This window comes from Perissodus microlepis, chromosome 7 (assembly GCF_051167445.1).
Source record: "Perissodus microlepis isolate ML-2025 ecotype Zambia chromosome 7, ASM5116744v1, whole genome shotgun sequence".
NCBI lineage: Eukaryota > Metazoa > Chordata > Actinopteri > Cichliformes > Cichlidae > Perissodus > Perissodus microlepis.
The window spans coordinates 32866587-32879047 of NC_140467.1; the positions used below are offsets into that span (position 1 = coordinate 32866587).

The window sequence follows — 12461 nt, forward strand, 5'->3', positions numbered from 1 at the left end:
TTTATTATTTTTATATGAAACGATGAAAGGAATTACAAAATATGTATAAATAGAATAAGTGAATTTGGCATGAATACAGGAATGATTTGACAGATAAAATCGTCTGTACGTGCTGGTTATTCAGGCTTTTTCCTCTTATTCTTGTTGGGTATGCAGCCTTTGGGTGGTGATTTGGGTCTTCGTTGGCAGTGGGGGTCTTCCAGTTTGGGGGGGGGGAAAATGGAGTGGTGTTACAGTTGGAAATGACTGAGCATGCTCTGTGGAGACCCTCTGACAGAGAGGACCGACAGAGGGAGCCACCAGGTCACATGACCGGCGAGGTGAATGTGCATGCGGGGAAAGAAAAGGAAAGGAGGAACAATCTGTTCGACAGATCCTCGCGCTCTCCCTCTCCCTCTCTGTCCTCCCTCCTTCCCTCATTCTCTCTCTCTCAAACACACACTCTCTCCCTCACTCACTCCTTCTCTGCCGCCTTCTTCTCCTCAATGGAGGCCATGAGAAGAAAGCAGGTATGATGCTTCCTGGAGGCACAAGAGAAACGACATGTTAGCTTTGTATTCTTCACCCTTAGTTGGCTTTTAGTGGTCTGAGGAGATGCATAGTCTTTCTTCCCAGTTCCTTTTAGACCAAGTTACTACCAATTAGTTTGAGCTCTTGCTGTCTTCTCTTTGAGAAGGTTTCTCTGTTTTTGTTTTGTCTTTCTTTCTTTTGTTTTTTTTTTTTTTTTTTTTTTTTTTTTTTTTTAAATTTAAGACTTGCTCCTCGAGCTGCTCATCTGTCAGTAATTCTAATCTGTCAGATTTCTCTGGATTCCTGAAATCGAAAACTAGATCTTAAAGGAGAGAGGATTTGTTTGTGCGTTTTTTGTGTGTGTGGTAGCAGAGAAATGTGATTATGGCATGGATGGATCCTGTGACTGGAGACGGCTCCCTTTGAATTAGAGCAATCACTTCATGACAAATGTCAATCTCAATATGGGAAGATAAGCGTGACCTCCTGAAGATCTTGAAATTCACCTGATTTTTCTAAAGTGAGGTACAGCCACCTTTTTTGGTTATACCTTTATCTTTAATCCCTTCTCTTCTCTACTCTCTCAGTGGTCAGTATGTAGTAATGAGGTCACTGTTGCCCTTGTCTAGGCTACAGTATGTTCAGATATATACTGCAGATGCTGTTTATTAATTTAGAGGAAGTACATTGGGGTGTGATGTGAGCTTCTATGTTTACCAGCTGCTGGATTCTGGCTCAGGGTCATTGGTTCATTTGCACAATGTGTCCCATGGCGGGTTAATTATTGACATATTCATAAAGGTTAGCTGAAATTTTATGCCAAGTCAATTATTTTTAAGGCTATCTTTGCCTTTTTTTATCTAGACAGTGGACAGCTGGGAAACGACAGGAAATGAGCTAGAAGAGAGGCAGCATGACAGGCCACCCAGACTATTCAAACTGAGGGTTTTTTGCAATTACAGTCTGCAGCTTCAATCCCTAAACCACCTGGAAAAAGAGCTTCTTTGCCAGATTTCTTTAGCACAGTGTCAGGCTGTTACTGTGAAGTGGTAGCAAGTTAAATGTCAGGGTGATCTGTACGATTGGGCATTTTTTAGGATGGGGGGAGGGGGGTACTTTTATGTAAGCAGATCACAGCAGAGAACAGGTTTTGCAAATTGGTTCTTCATTCTTGAGGGATCAGGGTTCATTATTGTTTTATCTCATCTGGGTACTTAGGTACTCGGTAGTTAGTGCCAGCCCCGGCAGCCTGATAGCTGCCTGTGTAATGTGTTTGTGGTTTGGTAGCTCTCTCTGACTTGTTTTCAGGTCTCTTTCAGCAGATCTAAAGATAGGTCACATCAGCACCTGCCTTGTCACATAAGAGGTTCACATTAAGTTGTATGGACAGGAAAGACTGATCCTTTATAGTGCTATGAGCTTCTTTCTAATATTTATAGTGTAATATCACTAGTAAGTCCAACCACTGGGGCCTTCTTTGTGCACTCATAGTTGCAGCTTAGGCTCTGATTAGCTCTCACAGCCTTGGTTTCAGCTTTGGAGCTTCTTTCAGCAGCCTCCATATTCCCATCTATGAGCTTCCAGACCCCTTCAGTCCCCATCTAGTGGAAAACTGCTGCAATGGCTGCGCTGTGTCAGTAAACAATCTGGTTGCGAAATGGCGGCGATCTGCAGACAGCCTTCTCTGCCTCCCTCCCTCCCCCTTCTCCTGTCTCCACTGTGTATGTTCCACTTTTCACCACTAGGGGGAGGGCTGAGGCTTGTGTGTTTTTTGTGTAACTGGCTTTCTTCAAACCATGGGGGGGGGGGGGAACTAAAAGATTCTTCTTCTCTTGACGCTCACAAGTGTTCACTAGATTCCTCCATGTTGATCATACACCAAAGAGGGTTGTCCCAGACTAGATGTTCTTTGGGGACAAACCCTCACAGACCAGTCCTTGGCCTGGACTTGTTGCTAATTGATTAGGTTCATGTTTGGCTCAGGAGCATGAACAGGGACATGTTTCCTGACGGTTTATTTAGTTGGAGTCTCGGTTGTAAGCAGATCAGGACTCACACAGTCTGACTGTCTGAGCCATTGAGGAGAGGCTTTAGAGTAACTGACTGAATCCATTAGCTTATAGTGGCCTTATTCTCTCTCAGGTCTTTTGATTGGCTTTGTGTGAGAAGAAAATGTGTCCTCTGCTTTCCTTCATAAAGGTTAACTGATATTTTATGCAAAGTATAATTTTGTTGGATAGGCTTTGCCTTTTATCTGGATGGTGGACACTTGGGAAGCAAACAGGGAGAAAGGATGCATGGCAGACCACTCACACTATATTTGATTGGCTTAATGTGAGAAGAAAATGAGTCCTCTGCTTTCCTGGGGCAATCGGCTTCAGTACCTGACTTACTTCTCATCAGATATGACCTCTCACCACTGATCAGCACGTGTCTGTCCCTAAATATGCCCTAAATGAGTCTTATGAGGTTAGGGAAAGTGTAAATCTTTATTTTCTGTGCTGGTTCTGTGTAATTCCTCAAGGTTGAACTGGCCTAGATTGACTAAATGTTGACATTTGAGCTGAAAGTGAAGGCTTTGCAACAAAGTAGACCTTAATAGTAAGCATGAGAGTGAAGTCACGATGATTTTTCCTTCAAGGCCTCCTGTTTCCTTTGGGCCTGTTTTTCCAGAGTGAGCATGAAGATGAAGGTCTGCTCCGGAGGAAGAGTCTTTATGTTTCCTGCTGTTATCTCTGAGATGTAAAGACAGTCAATGGGTGATTTGGTTTTCTTTTGAAGCTGTGGCAGGTGTCTGTTGCTCCACTGGTTAGTTGTAGCATATAAGGAGAGAAGCCGGAGACGATGAGAGTACATAGGGGTGGCCCCCAATCTCTTGGCTGGCTCTACAGTATTCCTGACACTGATACATCACTGAAAAGCACAAATAAAAAAGGATTTTACACAGGATTAGGTGCATCGAAGGATGATGGTTTAATTCAGAGATATGCCTGCTTAGGCCTGGATCACAAATGTGGCTTTGAGAAGCTAAAACCAGAATTTTTGGGGTATTTTTATCAAGAAATATGTCTTTACACTCACTTTTCAGATAGTCTTAGGCTTTAGGAACGAACACCTGGGGGGCCTGTTTTTAGACACATTACAAACTAAGCAGCCACTTGATAATGTTATCCACAAAAAATGTATTTAATAAAGCTTAATTTAACAGTTTCCCTCACATGTACTTTTTTTGGTTTTTGTTTTTCTTTAAATCAGCCCGCTGGTCTAGCCAAGAGCTGCGTGGATAAAGGTGGATCCACAAAGAAAGAGGGACTCGATCCAGGAAGCAATGGAGAAGAGAAGTCAGGTATTTGTCTAAATACGCTTGAATGTGTTTTATTTGTGTAAATGATGGTTTTACATTGTGATTTAATTTGTCTTGTTTGGATGCGAAGATGGAGACAAAGAGGTAGCAGACAGACTGGCCTTCTCCCCTGCAGCAGAGGTGATGCTGAACGGCACCGAGAGCGACGACACAAGCCACAAGGACCTGACGACAGGAAATAACAAGACTGTACTGTTGTTAAATGAAAATGGCACGTCTGACACGGAGCCACCGCATGGTTCTGTTACTGGAAGCAATGGATTCATTCTCACTAAGCAGCAGCAGCCGGAGCAGGAAGGCAGCGCTGCAGCGGCACCAGGTTTGGGAGTTTCCCCTCACAGGACTAACTGGTTGCCCTCGGGCTCACCGACAGGGGGGCATGCAGCCAAAACCCTCCCTGCCTCGGCATCTGGGAGTGCACAGAGTTCAGGTGCACTAAGGACTGCCCCCAGTACAGGGACAAAGCCGGGGCAGGGGACACCAGACACTAAAAATGGCCCCAGTTTATCTCCTTCCCCGGTTCCAGCACCAGTCACCGTACACAGAGCGCGCAAGACCATGTCCAGACCTGCTGTCAGCCCTGCACAAAAGGTGAACCATGACCAAGAGCAAGGGATTATCATGTTTGCTTTAGATTTGTTTTTTTCGACACCTTAAGGAATAAAAATAGTTGAAGGCCAAATTGGAAAAATCTGTAATTCAGAAATGCCCTAACAATATACAACAGGTTTATCCCTGCAGCAACTCTTATAGTAATACAGCTTATATTGTCCTGTATGCAATTTCAATAGCAGTTTCATAGTTAGGGTACTATTAAACTGCTAGAGGCTTGCATTATGCTTTATATCAGCAGCTCTATCATACATCAACACAGGAGTTCTCAGATTCCCAGCTGGCAAAGAGGGAGATGCTAAAAACGTAGGAAAAGATGAGATGTTCTGCAGAAAACATCCTCCTCATACATTTTGTTTCCTGTTTGAACTTTTTCCATTTCTGTTCCAGTGCTGAAGCGTGGTCATTTCTGTCTGAGTATCCACACCTTAGCATTTGGGTGCCTCACACTTGAGTGTGAATGGTTACAGAGCTGTGTTAAAGTAGTAGTTCATGCATGCTGCAACACATCAACCCTAACCCTGATGTTAGAGCTTACAGGGTTAATCTGCGACTATAAAGGCAGGTATTAGAAGCAATTTGAGCACAACCACATTTCCTCTGAGTAATGGTGTGTTATTCATTTCATCCCAAGGGTGTTTGATGACCTTGAGGTCAGTGACTATGTAGGCCAGCCCAATTTTCTTTTCTTGTTTCTTGTGGTTTTTGACTTCATTTGACTAGGCAAATCATAAAGAACAATTTCTTTATAGATCTGGCTTTGCAAATGTGTATTTTGTCCTGATGAACCAGAAAAACGGCTTCCCCAAACTCAAAGCTGCAAGCTGTCGAAACAGAATTATATAGTTGTGTACTCGAGCATGACTGCTTCCTTTTTAGACCTGTGGCTCTTTTCACAAAAGGATCTTATCTTGCCTTTGTTACCTGAAATGTCACTAAAAGTTCCTACCTCTTAAGAACTGTTTACAAAGGTGCTGACAGGAACATTTAATAAGGAGCAGAGTGGAAATGGAAAAGATTGGGACCTTTGTGGAACTTTGCTTTTGAAATGATTGTCATTAAAACTAAGATGGGTGGAAGGAAGAACTTGCCACCATTGAAACACCTCATGTGGGTGCACATTTGTCAATAAGAAGAATTACCTGCAGCCCTTGTGCAAACCACAACAAATGTAATGGGTCTCCTTGGTGAAAAGTGAAACTTTTAATTGGAAATTGAACCCCCCCCCCCCCTTAAAAACAATCTGATCAAATTTTATTTTTAAATCCTACCTGATGAGACCAGTGCCTGGAAAATACACTATAGTAGTTTTTTTTGTTTGTTTGTTTTTAAACCCCTCAGCCCTTAAAGGCTGATGGGTGTCATCACCTTGCCGGCCAGCGAGGCAGGCATCATGGAGACCCAAGTTTATGAATGACATGACTCAAGAACGAAGCAATGTAGGAGTTTTAAATTGATACCATAGGTGTATCTTCTAGGCGGCTGAGGGGTGTCATTGGCCGTCTGCAATATTTGGTTTAAAACAGGTTTCTTGCACATTTTTCAAAGCATTTTACTTAGCTGGATGTTGTCTAAGTAGCTCTTATTTTCATCCTCATCAGAGGCTGTCTGATGCATGATCTAATCTCGTTTTGCATGCTGTGTCATTGTTATCTGGATATGAGATTTTTCTATCATGTAAAAACGTATAGCAGTGTTATCCTGGAGAATAGGGGTCTAGTGCATAAGTATTAAATTGAATTTTTTATTTTTCAGCCAGTTTGATAACGATTTTTAGCACTTAAATGGGTTGTGGTTCTGGCGCCTGAACTTTTAATGTCTATTTACTTTTGGGCAAACATGTTGAGGCATATCTTATGAAACAGAGAAAAACAAGGAAATTATTCCTCAACACTTTATTTTTTATTTATTTATTTATTTTTTATCAGTCAAAACTTGTTAGATATGTAAAAATGTAAACATCTTAAACATTTCCTGAAATATAGATAGATTTGTATTACTTGCCTGCAGCAGGAAGCAGGCTTAATTCTCAGACCTTTTGGTTTGATTAGCAGAAGCGGGCATGGGGCACACAAGTTCTTCACTCTGAGGTTCATCGAGCCAGCTGCTCAACAGGCAGCTTCTCTAATCTAATATGAAGGCAGATGATAAACGATACGAATGAACAAGATTTTAACAAGAGCAAATTATAGCAAACACAGGGCTCAATGGTAAAAGTGCAGTAAAAGTTAAGCCTGCATTCTTGGCCAGCATCTGGTGACCAGTTTTATACAGCCTCAGTTCCTTGTCCTGTGACCTCAGTAAAAACCTTGAAGAATTTATGGGTTCAGTCAGTAGTTTCAGGCTGTTTAAAACACCCTAATTTGATTAAATTGCAGTCATTATTGAAATAAAAGAGGAGGATTATCCAGGGTGTGCTCTTTGGCTACTGGGCGTGCTGTGACCATCAGTTTCACAGTCAGATCCAGCCCCTAGTTTCAGTTTCAAAAAGCCAAGATGGCTGACAGCTGAAGGCTTCACAGGCTTCACTAACTCTTGCATTTGTGACACTGATATTGTGCTCGGACATGTAAAACCACTTTATATTTCTTACAGTCAGTATTTTCATGAAGTTTACCTGGTTTAGCAAGTGACCCATAAGCTGGAAGCCTACTGCAGAAGCCCAGGCTCACGTCAGCCCTGAGCTATTTACTGCTTGTCATTTCCTGTCTGCCACTCACTTGGTAAAGGATAAAAGAATAAATTAAATCTTTATTTATTTATTTATTTTTAAAAGAGCAAGAGATTGACAGAGAAAGAAGTGTTTTTAGGTGCTCCCTTCCACTACTGGCTTGTTTTACACAGCGACAGCATTACTGCATAAGGAAGTTCAAATAAAATCTGTGCACATTATCTTCTACATCTTTGAATAAAACTTAGGATATTTCTTAATAAAATAGCTGCAGGCTGGAATTAGCCATCCTGGCTCTCTAGCAGGAATAGCTGCAGCCTGCAGAGGGGAGTCTAGAGAGTGGGCGCAGCATTTACTCCACTATATTTGTTTACACACTTTAGATACTCAGTTATAGATACAGATTAACTAGCTAGCAGTATATAAGGAAATGTGTTTGTGCAAAAGTTCGAGCAGCTACTCATTGCTTTATATGTTTTCAGGAAAATGAAAGGGAGGTTCAGTGATGTATAGAAACATGCGCAAATATAAAATGAATATAAGGCAAAAACAGTTAAATTGACCACCTTCATTTTTCAACACACGTTGGCCTCTCTTAGAAAACCTTCTAGTAAGGAATAACTCTCTAGGCTTCTTGAAGGACATTCAAAGTTCCTTTTTTGATGTCGGCAGCCTTTTTGTTATTTTCTATCACATTGATCCCACACTGCTTCAGTAATGTTGAGGTTCAGGCGTTGGGGAGGCCAGTCCATGGCTGATACCGTTCTATTGTAGTCTGTATTTTCATGCTGAAAAAATGAAGCTGTTGCTAGTTAGAAGCTTTGCAGATGGTAATGAATGGTGGTTCAAAATCTGATGGTACTCTCCCAACACCACTGGCTGAAATGAAGCCCCAGGCAATGATGGAGCCTTCGTGTATTTGAGTCTTCTTACTTGGAAATATTTAATTGAATGGTTGTAAAACCGTAGCTCACTATGTGGACATTACAACACTAAAAATGTTGGCTTTATTTTACTTAGTGTGTGTATATTTAGGTTTTATTTAAAAAATAAAATAAAATTGTTTACTTTCCTTATTCTGCCATAAATATACTGTTACAATCATATGCTTATATTAAGCATATCCAAAGTTTCAGATAATGAAGTCACTCTTTGTAGCTCAATTGGTTTACTTCTACAAACTCAAGTTTGAGGGAGTTTTTCTGTTCTTGGCTCTTTATGATGTCAGTGCGTGCAGATTTCACTTATGTGGACATCTCGGACCCACAGCTCTGACTGTGAGCACAGGTTTAAAGTTAGGAGACAGAGGATGAGCTGATCAGCTGAACCAGTATACGATAAATATGGATTATTTTGTACTTGAATCATGCTAAGCTGCTCTAATGGAGTCCATGAATAGAGTGGGGGGTGGGGGGTGGGGGGGATCCTGGAGCTGGAACAAATCCATTTGAATGAAAATTGGTTTTAAAAACAAGAAAATAAAACAAGAACTAACCATGAGGAAACCTTTTGTAACACATTGATCCTAAATGCTTCTGCCACTCTGCAGCTTCTTAACAGGGAATTAAGGGAAGCAAAGAGTGCCAAAATGGAGTCTCATGTTGCACCCGACCTGCAGAAATCCTCACCGCAGTCACCCTCTCAGAACCACCTACCTCAGAGTCCACCAGATACACCATCTTCAGCACAAACTGCATCATCAGCTTCACCAGCACCTGTTCCTCCACCACAGCCACCTCCAGCTCCTGCAGAACGGGCAGCTCCTTCGGCTTCTCCTGCTCCTGTCCAAGCCAAGCTCCAGCTAGGTTAGACTGACTCCAGCGACACATCACAAAAGCTAATGCACTAAAAATTGGAGCGGAGTGTAATGTTTGTCTGCGGTAACACTCTGCTGTAAATGTGGTGTTCTCTTGTGCTCTAGGCTCTTACTCGGGAGCGCTGTCATCCCGTAAGAAGAAGAGGCGAATGGGAATGTACAGCTTGGTTCCCAAGAAGAAAACCAAAGTGCTAAAGCAGAGAACTGTGCTGGAAATGTTTAAGGAACTACAACAGACTGCCAAGAGTCCAGAGGTCTGTGCTTCTCATCTTTTCAAAAATTTGCAAAATTAAAAGAAAGCATAACACGTATTCATTTAGCCTCTCGAGGCACCTCTCATACATTGACAGTATTTCAGTCTTACGCTTCTCATGCATTTTCTGCACTTGAATGTTGAAAAAATTGCCACATGTGGAATAAATTATTCCAATCATTGTCCACTGAGACATAGGCAATTAAAAATGGTCATATATGACCCCAGCTCTGTATATTAGATGTGCCATTGCATTTTTAAGAACAGAACATATTTCAATCAACGTCTCCGACAACTTTTCCTAGTTTTTTAAACAGACCAGGACTGTTGGTATGGTAAGGTTAATGGGAAGTTGTTCAGGTTCATTTATGACCTCGGAAATGCTGAGGTGCTGCTGTTAAGGCATGCAGTTTAAGATATGACATTACATCCACTTTTTTCCATTTGTTGTCTTGCAGGCTAAAGAGGTGGCCAGCATAAATGGGGAGAAAGTGGGAAATGCATCTGAGGATGAAGAGTCAGAAGATCTGGAGTCTGAAGAGGAGGAACAACAGCAGCCATCAGAAGAACCGGAAAGTGCTGCGCAGGAAACCTCTGAATCCATCGCTCAGGTTGGAGAATAAAAGTTGTTTCCTTCTCTTGAAACCTTGTGTGGTTGTTTCTTTGTGGGAACTCTGAATAACTGTGAATGCAATGTGTTGCAGTGAAAGTCTTATGTGTTAAATGCTACTGATGAATTCTGTTTGCTTTTCCTGGTGGAGGTGAAAGACGAGCAGGAGTCTGAAGAATCTGGAGAGGAAGAGTTGGAGGAGGAAGGCACTGAATCTGACTTGGTAAGACCGCTCGCCACCACTTCTCCAACTGCATCTCATACCCCCTCTTTTAGCTAAAAATAGAAGAGAATTGATGTGTTTTGTTTTGGGTTTTTTTCTTGTTTCTCTCTGTTGTTAAAATCATCCCTGTGGCCAAACTCTCACCTGCATCAGAGCACAGAGTCAAGTCTGAAGAAAAAATTGAAAAAGAAAACAAAAGCTGACAGCGCATGGCTCCGGCCCTCCAGGAAACGAAAAAGGAGGATGAAGTCCAAAGGTGATCGCTGTTCCTCTATATGCACATCCACCCAATCACCTATCTCAATATTCTCAGGCTGACTGATGCTATTTCTTGAGAGAAACATGTCGCAAGTGGATGACAGAAAATAATTCTAATAATTGAAACCGACATTAACCCCAGAAACTGAAACTATGTACTGCTGGGTAAATGTTCAGCAGTGAACTGATTTTAGCCACCTAATAGATTCAGTATCGGTTTATACACTGGCTTTATTTAGATTCTTTTCTAAATAAACTTTTCACCTCTTTACCTGCTGCCAGACTGACAAACAGTCATTTTAGTTCAAAAACATGTGAATTGTTTGTGTGCCGCTCACCTTGATTGGTGAGTTTATTTCTTGACTTCAGACTTCAGATCTGAACTGCACATTCACAAAATAAACAATAAACAAAGCTCTCAATTGTTGCAGCAGCTCTGTCTGTCTCCTTGATTCAGGTTCCTTTTTTAGAGGGAGCTTGAAATCCCATGTGAGAGGTGGAGATAGCTTTACTGGCAATATTGCCTCATTTTATATCTCTTAACCCAACCCTAGGCCACGTCTCCAGCTGTTTGGTAGCGAAAAATACATATGTATCTGGCGGCGGGCAGTATTTTTCAGTATACATGCACGCAGGATTACAGCACACAGTTAAGTTAGCTTATTTTGGCAGAAATCTATGTATTTTCTGGCCATTTTTGACAATTTAATTTTAAAAGTATATTATATTTGTGTAAATAGTTGCTCAATTAATAAAATGAGCTTTAAAAATGTATATAATCACAGTGCTGGTGATCTTCTGGGTAAAAATTGGATTCTAAAAACGTGAGTTTAAGCCTCTGCTAAACCCTAAAATCTGTCTGAGACTCTACAGGGTGGCTTTGGCTTTTATTGACTAAAATGACAAAAGTTAGATTGCAAGCTGACTAAAACTTCAGATCCACGTTGGTCTGAAAACATGGCACAGTTCAAACCCAGCGCCCAACTGGTTGCACTTGTTGTTCCTGTTTGATATACATCTACACTTCTGCAGCTGCTTTGAACTAAAGGAAAAATGCCATAATTATATCTTGTCTGAACATTTTTCACCAAGGCTCTTCCTTAAGTATTTTCTTATCCTTCGTCTTTCTCACAGAGCCGGAGGTGGCTGTTCAGCCTCAGGCTCCAACTCCAGCCGAACCCCATGATCACAAGGAGTACACGCAGATTGTCCCACCTGTCAGCCTCAGCACGCCTTCACCCAGCAAAGGTGAGATTCAGTCTAGTTCAGTCACTCCAGTTACCAGAGGTAAGGCCTCAGACACAGATTGGCTCCACCTGCCTGTGCCACAAAACCCGTCGAAGCATCTACACCCCTAACTTCAGTATCCAGGTGGATGAGTTACTTACTAAAAAAAAAAAAAAAAAAAAAAAGCACCACTCAAGAGTTGTTATCGAAGTGGAACCTATCCAGATGCCAAAAGTGTGTTCATAGCAGGCTGTAAACATGCTTATTTCTGCTGTGAAGTTGGTTGTTAATATGGTTGCTGGATCTTTTTTTTTTCTTTCCTTCCCTTCATGTCAATCAGGAGCTGTTATAGTGCACACATTCAAAGCAATGGAGCCACAAGGTTTTAAAAGACAAAATGCTACAGAACTGAGAGAGTGGTGAAAATTGAGTATTCGATTTTAATTTGCTAGTTACAAAAAAAACCCAACAAACCTCCAAAGGGCTTCTGTGATATTTGGGTGATAAAGGGTTAAATGTCTTGTTTTGTTGATTTGAATAAATAGTTTTCTATTCCTGGTGAGACCAATGTGGCTGATTTCATTGGCCACGCTCTTTTCTTTCTTCAGACACTTCAGGGTCGGCGGTTGAGGAGGCTCAGGAGCTTCCGCTCTGCAGTTGCCGCATGGAGACCCCCAAGAGTCGAGAAATTCTCATTCTGGCAGACAGGAAGTGCATGGCCACAGAGAGTGTAGATGGACAGCTGACTCGCTGCCAGGACGCTGTAGTGAAACATGAAATGATGCGTCCTTCCAACTCCGTTCAGCTACTCGTTCTGTGCGAGGACCATCGCAACGGCATGGTGAAGCACCAGTGCTGTCCGGGCTGCGGCTTCTTCTGCAGAGCGGTGAGTGAAAACTGCGTGCCAATCAGTTTCA

General features: G+C 41.9%; 1 protein-coding gene across 3 annotated transcripts in view; it reads left to right on the top strand.

The window, feature by feature from the left end:
* ehmt1b (euchromatic histone-lysine N-methyltransferase 1b) overlaps positions 1-12461 on the top strand; it is a 41474-nt gene that overhangs the window by 19461 nt on the left and 9552 nt on the right. The window contains exons 1-10 of one of the 3 annotated variants that reach the window (XR_014800754.1): positions 306-509; positions 3766-3856; positions 3945-4465; positions 8707-8962; positions 9079-9227; positions 9685-9837; positions 9988-10059; positions 10213-10315; positions 11452-11565; positions 12153-12430. Coding sequence is in view for 2 of the 3 variants with exons in the window: in XM_084934711.1 (XP_084790837.1) it covers positions 309-509; positions 3766-3856; positions 3945-4465; positions 8707-8962; positions 9079-9227; positions 9685-9837; positions 9988-10059; positions 10213-10315; positions 11452-11565; positions 12153-12430 (1938 nt within the window). In the remaining variant the exon portion in view is untranslated. Of the gene's footprint in view, positions 1-305; positions 510-3765; positions 3857-3944; positions 4466-8706; positions 8963-9078; positions 9228-9684; positions 9838-9987; positions 10060-10212; positions 10316-11451; positions 11566-12152; positions 12431-12461 lie in introns of those variants that run through there. The other 2 variants (XM_084934711.1, XM_084934712.1) reach the window with 2 other exon arrangements.